We start from the raw sequence: 14,370 nt of genomic DNA, 5'->3' as shown, positions 1-14,370 counted from the left end.
CATAACTAGGAAGGGACCCTCTTCACTTGCTACTAGTGAGGGACTCGCCTCCTTGGTTGAATTTCACCAGGAGCGAACAACAGGGGGAAGCGGGTACCCGTCACGTGACCGTCACAACCCTGCTCCAAGTTTGCTGGGCTTGCAGTGCTCAGAAGTCTACGAGCCAATTTCCATGTGTATGCGAAGTTGAGAACATTGCGTCAAGATTCATTTAGGTACTTCATTGAAGAAGTCCCCTACTACGCACTGGTAGTTTACGCGACGGAAGAATCTCTTGCCCCAAGCTCACAAGCTGCTAGCTTACATCTCGAAATCATGACAGAGGCTGCTCGTTGGAAAGCCACAGTATTCGTTGGTGGCCTGTCGCCCGTCGTGACCACTGGCCATCTATTTGACGCATTCATTCCATTTGGCGAGATTGTCGAAGTCCAATTACCACCAGCCGACTCTCGCAAATCTGCAGACCCCCATCGTGGGTTCGCATATGTCGAGTTTGAAGATGCCGATGATGCAAAGGAAGCTATTGACAACATGGACCAATCGGAGTTCTATGGCAAAATCTTGAAAGTTTCGCAAGCCAAAATACCAAAAAGCGCAGAGGAAGGCCTGGGCAGCCGAAAAGCAGTTTGGGAACAGGTTCGTAGCATCTGTGACGCTCACATCTACAATCAAGGCTGACAGCATCTCAACAGGAAAATTGGTTGGCAGAGCATGCTGCGGAGGAACGAGCTGGAGCCGTGGAGGGACAGGCTACATCAGCAAATGGTTCAGCACTTGACCCAATGCAAGGCTTAGAAGGCCTGGATGTAGCTGGGCCGAAACCAGCGTGAGCCTCGTCGTAACTTATTTGTACCGACTTTTCATCATGACTTGGATGATTGCATAGCATAGCGAACGGTGTCATGGAGTTTCTGGAAAACCTCGGAAAAGGTGCGTCTTCATTTTGAGCCACCGAAGAACGGAGTAAATAAAACATAATACATCTGGGGCAAAGTCCTATTGACAACTTGATTTCCTTCAATCAACACACACAGTATCTTGCCATCTGCAATCAATTTGAATCTCCCGAGTATGTAGTTTCCTGGGCAGTCCAAGCATCTAATGATCTTCTCGACCAGCAGATCCCTGCCGGGAAAGTCGTAGGTTCTTGTCAACGACGAGTTTTCGAGCGGACGAGTAACCGGCGGCAAATATGGCGAAGCCAACGACGACAGCTTTTGTACGAGTCAGAAGAGGAAGCTCTGCAGAAGTTTTGGTCGAGGTCTATTTACCGAGGGGAATCAGCTCAGCAGGCATCTGCTTGAGCTTGCGCAACCGTTGGGAGATGGTGTGGCCTGTACTTCGATTAGTTCCTGACCCAAAATGCCTCATTCGCGGTCTGTAATCAAGTGAAATGCACGAGTGTCCTCCGTGGGGGCGCGAGCAGTACGTACCGGCCTGGTCCTCCTTCTACAACATCACGATAGTCAGTATCTGTTCCAATAAATAGGTTTAAAGTAAAGTCCTGTGCTTACGGGGACCGGACGCATCATGCGCGTCGTAGGACGGAACATCCTGAGGGTGGCGGTAGGACGCATCTGTTCGAAGAGAGGTTGTTCTACAATATAATCGGACTTTGCGAAGCAATTGTCACAGGAATTGTCGGCACCTTTTGCCTCGCTGTCTTGGAGGTTTACTAACTTGGTCGGCCCACTTTGTCGTCTGTAGTTGCCTTATGCCGATGGGGTGCGAGCCTGAGGCACGAACTTGAGCCACCATTTACGACCTGATTCCAAGGTTGCCAACGTCGTCTACCTACGTGGTCAACTTGCAATTGGACAGCACCGCGCTTCATTCTCTACCACTTTCTCAGGTATCCAGCGAAATAGAGTCATCATGGCCGAAGAAGATGGTCAGGAGCTTGTCACCAAGCCCTTCAAGTTCGTCACCGGTATGTCTGTTCAATCCCCCTGAGAAAAAAAGTCGGTTGACGCATGAATCCGAGGCTAACAGTTTCGCAGCCGGTACGCTCTCTTCCCATGATGGAACCCCAGCGCGCAGCATCCCCGAATGGCTCAGTTGCGCCGACAAGTAATTACACCAGGACTGACACTTCCTGGCCACAGGCACCGACGCCCGCTTCCCCAATGTGAACCAGACCAAGCACTGCTGGCAAAACTACGTCGACCATCACAAGTGTATCATCGCCAAAGGAGAGGATTTTGCCCCTTGCCATCAGGTACGACATTTCTTATGGCATTGACTGTTAAGGCGTGATAGTGAGACACTAATAATTTATTAGTTTAAAATCGCCTACCGATCATTGTGCCCCTCTTCATGGTACGCTCGGTGGGACGAGCAGCGAGGTACGAGGTTGCGTATGAGATATCATTGGGTTTCACTGCTAACTCGCGGAAACAGAGGCTGGCAACTTCCCCGTCAAGCTGGACTCATAGATTCAATAGCGGTCGCGTGGTGCATGTTGCCATTATGTTCATAGAGAGCATGGGCTTGGAGGCATGCCACATGTGTATTACTCGAAAATCTCAGGTACACGATACGTAGCAAAGTTGTTATTTGAAGAAACATGATTTGTTGCGCCCCTTCTCTTCAAGCGCAAACAAAATGATGCGTAACAAATCGTGACTTTCAAAAACGAGCATCAAGTCAAACTGAGCTGTTGCTGCCATAGTATAAGAGGCCATTTTAGATTGTCCTGTCCTTGAAACCCGAAACGCCATACACGCTGTTGAAATAACCAAAATATCAAGCCCCCAATATATGTACCGAGTAAATATCATGTCGTCATGTATCAGCCTCATCATCCGACGAACTCATAAACTCGTCGTCCTCGTCAAAACAGTAAAAGGCCCGGGATTTGCCCTTTGACAAAGATCCAGCAGCTTCCGCGGGAGATGACCCATTGGAGCTGGACTTGTCCTCTTCCGAACTTGCTTGTTCCTCAAGCTGCTCACTAGAAGTTGAGCCATGAGATGTGCTGAAGAGATTATCGCGGTAGTTGCCAGCTTTGATTGCTGCCGCCACAGCCTCTCGGGTTCTCTCGCTGCTCTCCTCCTTGTCCTCGACCCATTTGCCGTCCAAGCGGACTTGGCCTCCGCTTCTGATTTGCGCTTGCTTCTCCTCAGACGCTTGAACGATCTGCTCCCAGCGCTCACGGCGCTTTTCTTTTTCTTTCTTGTCCATTTCTGGTTTGATGGCCAGATATTCAGCCAGGGCCTTTGCCTCATTCACGGTCCTTAGTCTGCGGCCGTCCAAGTTCCTGCTGGAGCCATGATCTTCTTGGTTTTTCTTCTTGCGAGATGACATGCGGCCACCGGCGGCTCGCAACTGAGAGCCGAAACCACCTTTTCCACCACATAGCGGAACCGCCAGGCGCAACGAGAGAAAATGATCCTCACTGCTAGACAGATATGTGGATATGGGTGCTGCTGAAACTTCAGGTAGTTGCCGATTTGATATGGTTGTGATGATGAGTCGGCTATCAGTGACTGGCAGGCGATCAAGAATCTCTTCACGGAGTTCTGATATGGAGGTGGAGGGAGGCACTGGCACCGCCAGAGTAGAGGGAATGCCCAGACCACCAAAGGTAGTGACCAGGACGTTGATGTTCCGAGAATCCATGTTCGCAGGTAGTTTTTCTCTTTTACTGCAACAGAGGAAGAGGTAACGATGGTTTCTGCTGTTCAGGCTGACGTAGTAGTAACGAGGTAGTTGATGAAGACAACGAATGATGGATGGAAGCGACGAGACGATAGTCAGTCATTTCACGCGCCACAACTCAATGTCATGGGCCGAGAGCACGTGACTCAGCCACTCGGTGGGAAAACGCCTTGGAACCACCCCACTTCGCTAGGTTCCAATTTCTGGTAGGGTTTGAATTCTGCGCCCACAAAAGTAATCCAGTCACTTGGAGTGCGAAATCCTGCCCTGCCATTTCTCAACATCGACCTCACCACGCCAAACCGCCACGATGTTGATTCCCAAGGCCGACCGCAAGAAGATCCACGAGGTATTTACGCGCCTTTAAAAAAAAACGAACCCGGACAGATGATGTGCGAGCTATTTGTGGCTGACCAAATATTCTGAAATTCAGTACCTCTTCCGTGAGGGTGTCCTCGTGGCCCAGAAGGACTTCAACCTGCCCAAGCACCCTGACATCGACACCAAGAACCTGTTCGTCATCAAGGCTTGCCAGTCCCTCAACTCCCGCGGATATGTCAAGACCCAGTTCTCCTGGCAATACTACTACTACACCTTGACCCCCGAGGGTCTCGACTACCTCCGCGAATGGCTACACCTGCCCGCCGAGATCGTTCCTGCCACCCACATCAAGCAGCAGCGATCACACGCTCCTCCCCGTGGCATGCTCGGCGAGGGTGAGCGCGAGCGACGACCCTTTGGCCGTGGCCGTGGCGGTGACCGTGGCGACCGTGGCGACCGTGGCGACCGTGAGGGTGGATACCGACGACGAGATGCTGGCGAGGGCAAGGAGGGTGGTGCTCCTGGCGAGTTTGCTCCTCAATTGTAAGTCTTTATTCCGTCGCCGCCCATCGGCTGTGGAGGAAAGCTTGTGCGGCTGTGTGCTTTGCGCATCAGCATATGGGCCTTGTCCGGAGCAACTCAGCGTAGACCCCTGCATCGTTTGCTAACAGGTGCAATAGCCGTGGTGCTGGTCGTGGACGTGGCGCTGCTCCCCCATCCTAAACTCACCGAATTCGTGTTCATGAAGTGTTTTCGGCTTGGTTACGGAGATGTATGGGTAAGCAAAAAATGCTTGGCAGGAAAATGGTTGAAAAAATTTCAACGGTACAAAACATGTACTCTTGATAATTTTGGAGGGACAAGGTTTCTATGCTATAAAGGTCTTACTTTGAGAAGAAAACGGCTGAGTAGGGCAGCACCCACGGGAGTTTTATTTTATGAGGGGCTTTAGATCCACGGAAATCATTTGAAATCATTTGCATCAGGGTCACTATTTTTGCAGTCAATCAGACAAGTGCTTGCGATACAATCATGATGATGATGAACCTCTACCTGTGATGATCTTGACCATCACGTCGTGTTGGCTCGCCGGATGGTGATTTGTGGAAGTGTTTGCTACCTCGAAGTCCTGATGGAGATGGCGCATGAATGAGAGCTCGAGTGGTAGTAGCAAAAACACCTCTGATAGGCTGCCGTTCAAGGGGTTGGTTGCCTATCAGTTTCTGTCTCGTCGCAACGGATGGATTGAGACATCAATTGGAGCTGGTAAGCTGTTGAACCTGAAATGCATAACAAATAGCGCGTTGTGTGACGCCAAAGTCTCATCAGAGTTCTGGGCAGTGACTACATAAGGTAGGTGTAGGAGGTAGGTAGAGCGAAGCCCTTAGCCTTCACCGAAACAACCAATTTTTGGTCCACATGTTTTGGACGGTGAGGATTGCTCGTCTCAACAAAACCCTCCGACGTTTGAATGCGCCCGACTGCAGAAGCGTGCCATTGGAGACATCTGGTGCATGGGCTTGTAACTTGTTGTTGTCTGGATTCAAACTGCTCAGGCTATACCAGCTAAAACGTTGAAGCACAGTAATAGACCCTTGACAGAAAACGATGGCAAGGCCGACCTCATCCTCCGACGTCCCATCTTCCCATCTTCCCATGGCAGCGGCAGCATTGGCACTCGAGCCTATCACAAAACGCGTCAAAAAGCGGTGTCGAGAGCTTTCAAAAGATGCAAGACACTACGAAAGAAATTGAGGCGGGGGGAGGGGGGAAGGGGCGTGTGTCTTGGTTGACTGCGGGTGTATTTGGTGTATATGCAAGTCGTTCACCACGGGCTAAATATTTTATCCATCCAATTGTTGCACGCTGGTTAGCCGGTGCTCGGGCCAACGATACCGGGGCCCCAGGACTCGGCGGATGTGGTAGGTCTATCCGCGACAAGATCGTGCGCGGTATCTTATGTTGCGGCGAAAACCGATACCGGCGTATGGCTGTATGGTCAGGGTTATAGGCAGGTCAACAGGCAACGAGCGAGCGATGATTTGTGTTTTATGTTTTCCGCTGTGCTGCCGCTGGAGCTCTCGGAAGATTGACACTTTGGCTGTAGGTATGGGGAACCTACCTTACCCAAGCTAGTGGTGTCTTTGTAGGTACCTGTCAATCAATACGAAAGAAACTTTAGACCGCAATTCTGGGGGGAAGGAGGGGGCGGGGACGAAGTAGAGCAGCCATAGCTTGTCGATGGTTCCGCCTTGCTCCGCTTGGGTTCCTAATTGTCTGTTGTCTGTTGTCTGTCGTCTAGACTTTGTGCATCATGTACTCGCATTTCCGGTGACAAAAGACAGTTGGTTGTTGACTGTCTAATAGTGACATTCTTCCATCTGCGCGGCAAGGACGAGTTTCGGGCCGTGGACAGGTCGACTCGCATGGATGCAAAGCGCTCAAGACATGGACGGTAAACGGTGGGTTGTCAATTTGGCGCGACAACTTGGATGCGAAAAATCCGAATAATCCGCCTTGGGTTAGGTTAGGTACCTAGGTACCTAAGGTAGGTAGGTAGGTACCTCCTAACCCAGAGGTAAGGTACTGTACCTGGTAACCTGCCTCGAAAATACCTACATACCTGTAAATCCTCGTCGAATGCGCTGTCTCGGTTGCTACTCCGTCCGTGGGTGGGGAGGGAGGGACCAGCAGGAAGGGACTTGTGCGGTTCTTGCCTTGATTGTTGGCGGAAGCTGCCTGATCCTGCGGGGTCACAATCGCCCTAACCAGGGAAGCTATGCGGGACCGAATGCTCCCCTCTCAACATTTGATGCTTCGTGGCGTCGCTGAGATTCGCGCAGGTCGACAAGACCCCGAGGGGCCCCCAGACCATGTCCAGGCACGTCTAGGCTTGCGCACCTTCCGATGCTGATCCGCGCCTACCCCGTATTATTGCTTGTGAACATACCGTGGCTTGTTTGCCGGGCCGGCCGCAGATTTGTAGGATATAATGTGAGCCCTCGCCGGAGTTTGCGTCTGCCTGCTCAACCCTCCTGTTCCTGGGACCCGGCCAGACCGCTTCTTGCTTTTGTGTTCTGTTTCCATCCGCTCAATCCCACAAAACCTCCCGTTTTCGTGTGTAGTCATTATCCCTATAAACGGCATCAGCAGTTGGTTCGTTGAAGCGATTTGTCGAGATTGGCGGCTTCCTACCCAGGCTGACAGGATCCTTCTCAAGACCCTGCCCTTGAAGTGACGCACCGCCCTCCCCCTCCGGGTCACCTCCTTCCAGCAGGAAGCGCTGCGCACGTCGACGAAAACAGAGAATACAAAGATTGCAGAATGGCGAGCCTCCCGAAGGAAATGAAGGCTCTCAGGTACGTCTTATACATATATGCCCGTGCGTCTATTTTGGCCATCAAGGTCCTCCTCCCCTTTGGCCATCATGACGTGGACCCATCAGATGGCTGAAACGCCCGACCTTCTGGTCCATCTTTCTTCATTCCAGGAACTAATCGGGTAACCGCAAAACAGATACGAGAAGCCTGAGGACTGGTCCATTGTAACAGTCCCGCTCCCAGAGCTGCGAGACAATGATGTCCTGGTTCAGGTGAAGGCTTGTGGTGTTTGCGGAACCGGTACGTCTTGTTCCTTATCCTAATTCACCCCATGACAGAATGTTAGCAAAGGAAAACAAGCTGACCTGCCCAGACCTGGTAATCAAACCGTTTACCCGAGACTCGTGCGTTCTTCTTCCTTTACTAATGCCCCGCAGCATATCCACGAAGGAGAATTCATCGCCAAGTTTCCTCTTATTCCCGGCCACGAAACCGTCGGTGTCATTGCCGCCGTCGGCAAGGTCAGCAATCACTAACTCGAATCATCGTCACGCACGCTGAGAGCTGATGAGTTACTTTAGAACGTCCAAGACTTCAAAGTCGGAGACAAGGTTGCTGCCGACAACAGTGAGCTTTGCAACGAATGCTTCTACTGCCGTCGCGGCCAAGTCTTACTTTGCGAAAACGCATGTGCTCTCACCACCGCAACAATGGACCTGCAGCGAAAGCTAACGTGGTAGTAGTTCAACGCGCATGGTGTTACCATGAATGGTGGCTTTGCCGAGTATTGCGCTTATCCTGCTGCCAAGGTGTTCAAGTTCAAGAACCTAAACTGGGTTGATGCCACTCTTCTTGAGCCTGCTTCGTGTGCATGCCATGGCCTGGAAAAGATTCGTCCCAAGCTTGGCTCACACGTTCTCATGTTCGGTGCTGGCCCCACCGGTCTTGTAAGAGCCTCACGAGATGAAACAGACGGATCCGAAAGCTGACCAGCCTTGATAGATGCTTGCTCAGCTCTTGAGACAGAACGGAGGTTGCCAGGTCACCATTGCTGCACCCAAGGGCTTGAAGATGGATCTCGCCAAGAGCCTCGACGCTGCCGATACTTATGTAGAACTGTCCCGAGAGAACCCCGAAGCTCAATTCGATCAGCTCAAGAAGGAAAATCCTTACGGCTTCGATATTGGTAATCTCTTCATGCTATACGGCTCCTTGGTTGCTCCCAGTCTTACATTGATTTAGTTGTCGAGGCCACCGGATCGGTCAAGATTCTTGAGGATGCAATCCACTATGTTCGCCGAGGCGGTACTCTCGTTGTTTATGGGTGCGTTGGATGAGCTGTTGGTTTCGCATGACGATTTCTCGAATGCTAACAGTGGCACTCTAGTGTTTATGCCAATGCCGCCAGAGTCTCTTGGCCGCCATCCAAGATTTTTGGTGACGAAATTACCATTATCGGCTCCTTCTCCGAAACCTTCATGTTCCGTAAGTGTCACTCTTTGCGTGCTTTTCAGAATAAACAAAGTCTGACTTATGATGCCTTTAGCCGCCACAATCGACTACCTCGACTCTGGAAAGGTCAGGACCAAGGGCATTGTGAACAAGACCTTTAAGCTCGAGGAATTCGACAAGGCTCTTCAGAGCATCAAGGACAAGAGTGCTATCAAGGCCGCTATCGTATTCGACTGATCTTTTATGTTGATGCGAAAGAAAGGAGGAGAACAAAACCTGATCAAATTCGAACTTGCATTTCGCTAGACTAGAATTAGACGACAAAATAAGGAAATAAATCAAGTAGAGTCAACCAATTTTGCGTCTTCATACATGACGGGTGCTGTCTTGCAGGAGGGAAGAAATGCAGGCAACCTAGCCCTAGCCTCGACAGGTGTCAGGGGGTCTCCTCAATGGTAGTCATGTTTGTTAGTTGACCTGTGGCAACTTTCTCCAGCTGTCCTGTCAAGGCATTGTTTCCAAAGCTGGTAGGTCAAGGGATATGAGCGCTGCCCAGGTCGAACCAGAACAGACATCGCACGTGACGGCATTACCACACCAATACGGAGTTAGACGAGTGGCAAAGCAAGTCCGGGGATTCTTTCGTCAGCCCGCCCCCGGAGCAGCAGATCGGGATCATGGCACGCCGACATTATGCTTGCTTCCCGGACCTCGCTTCGTTTCTGGCGTGATTCTGGTATCCGGTGTGACGGTACACCCTCTGGGCGCGTCGACGATATGGGCACAGTGAAGTCTTGTACTCCGCACGGAGTAGCACCATTTGACGTCTCGGGTGTGGACCCACATCATCACTGGCAAAACTCCAAATTTGTTTACATTACTCCGTAACCGGCCATGAGCTAGAAAACTCAAATACGTAACGTAACGCATTTGGCGGGAACAACAAATCTTGGCATGGAATATTGGCGTTGACTTGCAGGGGAGTGCTCTCCAGTCTGCTAGCCAGGGGTTTGTACTGTGTTAGGCCCGTTTTTTTTTATGGCAAATACCTCGTCTGCGGCGAGTTGGTGATGACTGCCGTCCCAAAGATGACGCAAGTAGATGGTAGATGTCCGACTTGCCTCCGACTTGCCTCCGACTTGCCGGTTCTTTTCATCAGCAGATGCCGGCTGAAACTCATCGGAGTGCAATCGGTTTTGCGGGTGGAACAAGTACCCCGTAATTCCAGGCTTCTGACTGGTTCAAGCTGTTGAAGGGTTGTACCAGCGTTGTAGACCCCCGCTTGGCTTTGGACTTGTTCCAGCTCCAGCTGAGCTGATCCCTGTCATGGCTGGCCCTTCTAGGTTCTTGGGATGGGCCACTTGCCGCTTTGAGTGAAACCTATGTGGCAAGGGAAAAACAATCATCACTGCAGCTAGCTGCTTCTCACATGCGACCAGCGCTTTGGATCCCATTCTCCTTTCCATCGGCAACGGTTCAACCGACATAGAAACCCCGTCACCTTGGGCTTCGAAACATACCACATCTAGTGTGTTCCGTTGGCAAGATGCAACAGACGTGCCTCCTCCCTTCACCCCGATGATTGTCGTTCTTTCCTGCGTCTGCCAGGCCGATCCCTCCTCCCATCATCGGATTCGTTCTTTCAGAAGCAGCTTTCCTTGAATCCTAATTCGCTCTGCTTCGCACCCATGTCGCCATGAATCATGGCTTCCTCTTCCTCCCGCAATCCTTCACGACAACCGCGCGACCTCATCACCAGGATTCACACCGATGCTCTGGATACGCCTACCACGCTTATTGGGAGGATCGACATATCAGTTAGTCAAGCTCACGAGGACTCCAGTTCGTCCGAGTCGGATTTCAAGCGAAGAAAGCCTACCAAACAGCCGCCTCGTCATGTACGGTCCCTGAGCAATCCATTTCCCTCCTTCTTTGGCGGATCCAGGAGGAGACAGGGTTCAACGAGCCAACTTCGTCCACCTGATTCGACCTCCTCGAAAAGTAATAGCAGCATCGTCATGACTGGCCGCGGCGCTGTCAATGCCAGACAAGAACAGATTCCGGCCGCCAGGAAGGACTTTGCCACCGGAAATTGTATGACTTGTGGGTCGTTGATGCGCTGGCCCAAGGATCTCAGGGTCTTCAAATGCACGATATGTGTGACGATTAACGATCTGGAACTTCCGGGGGATGAGTCTCTAAAGTCTGGCTTCTTTGGGAGGCGACGTGGGGATAGTACCTCGCATGCGCCGACTCAAAAATCAAGCCGTATGATGTTCTTTTCCAGTCGATGCGTGGAGACTTGACAAACCGATCTAACAGTATACCTTTAGGTCAGCCGATTTCAGTGCAACAATGCAGAGCTCTGGTGAGACAATGTGTTCATGCGTATCTTGTGGCTAAGTTGGTACCGACGCAACTCCCGCGAGGCGACTTTGAGCGGCCTATCCAACATGGGTCTCTGCATTTCTCAACGACGGACGTCAATCCAAGTGTCTATTGCGAGTGTCTCGACAGCGATGCCGTCGGCATACACGACACGCACGGTAATTACACCTCCAAATATATTTTTGCAGAACAACCTACGCTGCGGCCGAACCCTTCGCGACCGGCTCTTGCCGCAAAGTCCTATTCATATTCGTATCCCGAAAGGTCGCCGCCTCCTCCTCCCCTATCTCCGAACCTCCCCAAGCCAGACATGGTTGTACGGCCAAGAGCTGCATCACCAAGTCTTCACGTATGCGAGCCGAAGCGTATATTCAAATCATTGGAGGAGTACATAGTCAATGCTTTCGGCTCGTACCAGTCAGTTGCTACTTCCTTTTCATCGCAACAAAGAGGACGAGATGGAAACGCAAAAGAATCCGCCCAACGCAGGCCCTTGCCCTCTCGAGGAAGGTCAGGCTCGAGGCCTATTTTAAACAGCCACAGAGATGATTTGCAACCAGACAACTCCATTGATGGAATTGATGCCAAGATGCTGCTTCTAGGTGACGTCGCCGAAAATGGCTTGTGGTGGACTGGTGGTCGGTCCCAGCTTCTCCCACCCAACACACCAGCGTCTACACATCGGTCCGAGAGCCCACAGAAGAAGCCCTCTTCATTGAAAAACCTGAACCTAGATTGGGATGAGTTAGCAAACTGGTATTCATTAATAATTAATGCAGCGGAGGGTTGGTTTCAAGTCTACGAAGATATCTGCAAGGAATATACGGTCGAACCCCAGTCACAGCGGGATCTTCAGCTCTTGGAGCAAGAATTGCTCCAAGGGCAATTGCATACTCAGAGGTTGCTCTTGAAAGCTACCGAATCGTTGTTGAAACGACCAGGTCGACCAATTACCGACCCTAGCGACCTTCGAACACTTTTCGTCATCATGGATAATCCCTTACTACACTCAAATTCTCGGCCGTTTCGAGGATTTTTGCAGCCAGAGGCAGCGGCTCCCGTAGTTTTTCCACAAACACATCCCAAGCCGTCCAAGCCGAAAACTCTTCCGACCTCGGGACTCCTATCCGGGCAGCATTCTGGTATCGTGAAGAGAGTCATAGGGTTGTTTTCCAATGCACCGGCGGATTGTCACCAACAGCTCATCGCCTGGTTTGCTAAAATCGGCAATCCACGCTTTGCTCGCATCAAAGACCTGGTGTCGGGGTTTCTTAGCTACCGGTTGCTGAGGCAAATCGACAAGAAGCAACATACAGAAGTCGACATTACTGCTGGACTGATTCCAGAGATGCGCACAGGTAGATCTGTGGGCGGATCGTATTTGCATGACGAGATCAGCTCGGGAGGCCTTTCGAAGAAGAAGAAGGAGGCGGAGCCCAAGATAGCTTACACCGAAGACTGGCAGATCAGGGCTGCTGCTCGTGTACTTGCCCTCTTGTTTGCAGCGAACAATGCGCCTGGGCTCAGACAAGGGCTGTCGGCACAGTCCGCGGTCAGCGTTGCGGCGGTCGGATCAACTCGTCAACACGGGCTCTCGGAGGGACAACTTTTGCCAACCAGCGACTTTTACAACTCAATAGTGGATTACGCCGACCTGGTGAGCGATTTTGAGTCGTGGGAATCCAAGCGGACCAAGTTCTCATTCTGCCAGTACCCATTCCTGATGAGCATCTGGGCCAAAACTCATATTCTTGAGCATGATGCGCGGCGACAGATGCAAATGAAGGCACGGGACGCATTTCTCGACAGCATCATGACAAACAGAACTTTCAACCAGCATCTGTCACTGAATGTTCGTCGAGAATGCCTCGTGGAGGACAGTCTCACTGCTGTTAGCGAGGTGATTGGTAGCGGCAGTGAGGACATCAAAAAGGCTCTCCGAATTACATTTCGTGGTGAAGAGGGCATCGATGGCGGCGGCCTACGGAAAGAATGGTTTTTGCTTCTCGTCCGGGAGGTGTTCAACCCCGATCATGGTAGGTCAACTGCATTATCGAGGGGAGTGGATGGTTTGCTAATCGACGTTTTATATTTTCAGGTCTGTTTCAGTACGACGAAGACTCGCAATATTGCTATTTCGACCCCAACACGTTTGAGACCTCTGACCAGTTTTTCCTGGTGGGTGTTGTCATGGGTCTGGCCATATACAATTCTACCATTCTAGATGTTGCGCTCCCACCCTTTGCATTCCGCAAGCTCTTGGCAGCTGCTCCAGCCCATGGCCTAGGAAAGTCATCCCGCCCTCGACCATCGATGCAGTACACCCTCAGCGACTTGGCCGAATATAGACCCCGAGTAGCTCAGGGACTGCGCCAGCTTCTTGAATTTGAGGGAGACGTGGAAAGTACTTTCTGCTTGGACTTTGTGATTGACACGGAAAAATTTGGGACCCTGGTTCAAGTGCCTCTGTGCCCAGGAGGCGAGCGAAAGCCGGTCACCAACAATAATCGCAGAGAGTACGTTGAACTTTACGTCAGATTCCTCCTCGAAACAGCAGTGGCACGACAGTTTGAACCGTTCAAAAGAGGCTTCTACACTGTGTGCGGAGGAAATGCCTTTTCTCTCTTTAGGCCAGAAGAGATTGAGCTTCTCATCAGGGGCTCAGATGAGGCTCTCGACATTGCCTCGCTCCGAGCCGCCGCCGAGTACGACAACTGGAATCACCAGCAGCCCGACGGCCATGTCGACGTGGTTGGGTGGTTCTGGGAGACGTTTCATGAGGCGACGCCGGCGAAGCAGCGTAAGCTGCTGTCTTTTATAACGGGGAGTGACAGGATTCCCGCAACAGGAGCATCTCTGCTTCCTATAAAAATATCATGTCTTGGAGAGGACTGCGGCCGCTATCCCATTGCGAGGACATGCTTCAACATGATATCACTGTGGGAGTATGGATCCAAGCAAAGGTTGGAGGGAATGTTGTGGAGAGCAGTGTTTGAAAGTGAAGGATTTGGCCTCAAATAGCTTGGTCGGTGTCTCGATATATGTTTACATGAGATGGGTTTTGCGTTGTTGAAGAAAGTCGGCTGGCGTCCATTGAGGGTTTATTTTGTTTCTTCTCGGAATGGAGATGCGTTTGTGATGAAAGGATTGAAGGTTTACTTTGTGCCAGTTGGAATGACACACTTAGAAGATTGATGGCGCAGCGTCTTGTGCTTTCGGAAGCCGAAAT

General features: G+C 51.3%; 8 protein-coding genes across 8 annotated transcripts; 5 read left to right on the top strand and 3 right to left on the bottom strand.

Annotated features, from left to right (window-relative positions):
* Positions 1-315: 315 nt before the first annotated feature.
* Positions 316-830, top strand: UV8b_08109 (uncharacterized protein; the record flags this gene model as incomplete). The annotated part of the gene is made up of 2 exons (XM_043145606.1): positions 316-636; positions 693-830. The coding sequence occupies 2 exons, from the start codon at positions 316-318 to the stop codon at positions 828-830; spliced, it is 459 nt and encodes a 152-aa protein (XP_043001541.1).
* Positions 831-1,098: 268 nt separating this feature from the next.
* UV8b_08108 (uncharacterized protein) lies at positions 1,099-1,577 on the bottom strand (the record flags this gene model as incomplete). Its single annotated transcript, XM_043145605.1, has 4 exons — positions 1,099-1,214; positions 1,272-1,334; positions 1,434-1,449; positions 1,515-1,577. The coding sequence occupies 4 exons, from the start codon at positions 1,575-1,577 to the stop codon at positions 1,099-1,101; spliced, it is 258 nt and encodes an 85-aa protein (XP_043001540.1).
* A 298-nt stretch (positions 1,578-1,875) lies between these two features.
* Positions 1,876-2,435, top strand: UV8b_08107 (uncharacterized protein; the record flags this gene model as incomplete). Its single annotated transcript, XM_043145604.1, has 4 exons — positions 1,876-1,930; positions 2,106-2,218; positions 2,282-2,345; positions 2,401-2,435. The coding sequence occupies 4 exons, from the start codon at positions 1,876-1,878 to the stop codon at positions 2,433-2,435; spliced, it is 267 nt and encodes an 88-aa protein (XP_043001539.1).
* Positions 2,436-2,784: 349 nt separating this feature from the next.
* On the bottom strand, positions 2,785-3,621 carry UV8b_08106 (uncharacterized protein; the record flags this gene model as incomplete). The annotated part of the gene is made up of 1 exon (XM_043145603.1): positions 2,785-3,621. The coding sequence occupies one exon, from the start codon at positions 3,619-3,621 to the stop codon at positions 2,785-2,787; it is 837 nt and encodes a 278-aa protein (XP_043001538.1).
* A 349-nt stretch (positions 3,622-3,970) lies between these two features.
* UV8b_08105 (uncharacterized protein) lies at positions 3,971-4,704 on the top strand (the record flags this gene model as incomplete). The annotated part of the gene is made up of 3 exons (XM_043145602.1): positions 3,971-4,009; positions 4,094-4,524; positions 4,662-4,704. 3 exons carry the CDS (start codon positions 3,971-3,973, stop codon positions 4,702-4,704), a joined length of 513 nt encoding a protein of 170 aa, XP_043001537.1.
* Positions 4,705-4,721: 17 nt separating this feature from the next.
* On the bottom strand, positions 4,722-5,128 carry UV8b_08104 (uncharacterized protein; the record flags this gene model as incomplete). Its single annotated transcript, XM_043145601.1, has 3 exons — positions 4,722-4,854; positions 4,906-4,972; positions 5,035-5,128. The coding sequence occupies 3 exons, from the start codon at positions 5,126-5,128 to the stop codon at positions 4,722-4,724; spliced, it is 294 nt and encodes a 97-aa protein (XP_043001536.1).
* A 2,177-nt stretch (positions 5,129-7,305) lies between these two features.
* Positions 7,306-8,990, top strand: UV8b_08103 (uncharacterized protein; the record flags this gene model as incomplete). Its single annotated transcript, XM_043145600.1, has 10 exons — positions 7,306-7,340; positions 7,498-7,601; positions 7,675-7,679; positions 7,739-7,822; positions 7,883-7,987; positions 8,045-8,248; positions 8,304-8,487; positions 8,544-8,625; positions 8,689-8,786; positions 8,848-8,990. 10 exons carry the CDS (start codon positions 7,306-7,308, stop codon positions 8,988-8,990), a joined length of 1,044 nt encoding a protein of 347 aa, XP_043001535.1.
* Positions 8,991-10,456: 1,466 nt separating this feature from the next.
* UV8b_08102 (uncharacterized protein) lies at positions 10,457-14,162 on the top strand (the record flags this gene model as incomplete). The annotated part of the gene is made up of 3 exons (XM_043145599.1): positions 10,457-11,021; positions 11,087-13,177; positions 13,240-14,162. The coding sequence occupies 3 exons, from the start codon at positions 10,457-10,459 to the stop codon at positions 14,160-14,162; spliced, it is 3,579 nt and encodes a 1,192-aa protein (XP_043001534.1).
* Between the last annotated feature and the right edge of the window lie 208 nt (positions 14,163-14,370).

This window comes from Ustilaginoidea virens, chromosome 7 (assembly GCF_000687475.1).
Source record: "Ustilaginoidea virens chromosome 7, complete sequence".
Taxonomy (NCBI): Eukaryota; Fungi; Ascomycota; class Sordariomycetes; order Hypocreales; family Clavicipitaceae; genus Ustilaginoidea; species Ustilaginoidea virens.
The sequence above is the reverse complement of the archived record's forward strand: the minus strand, read 5'-3'. Positions and strand labels throughout refer to the sequence as shown.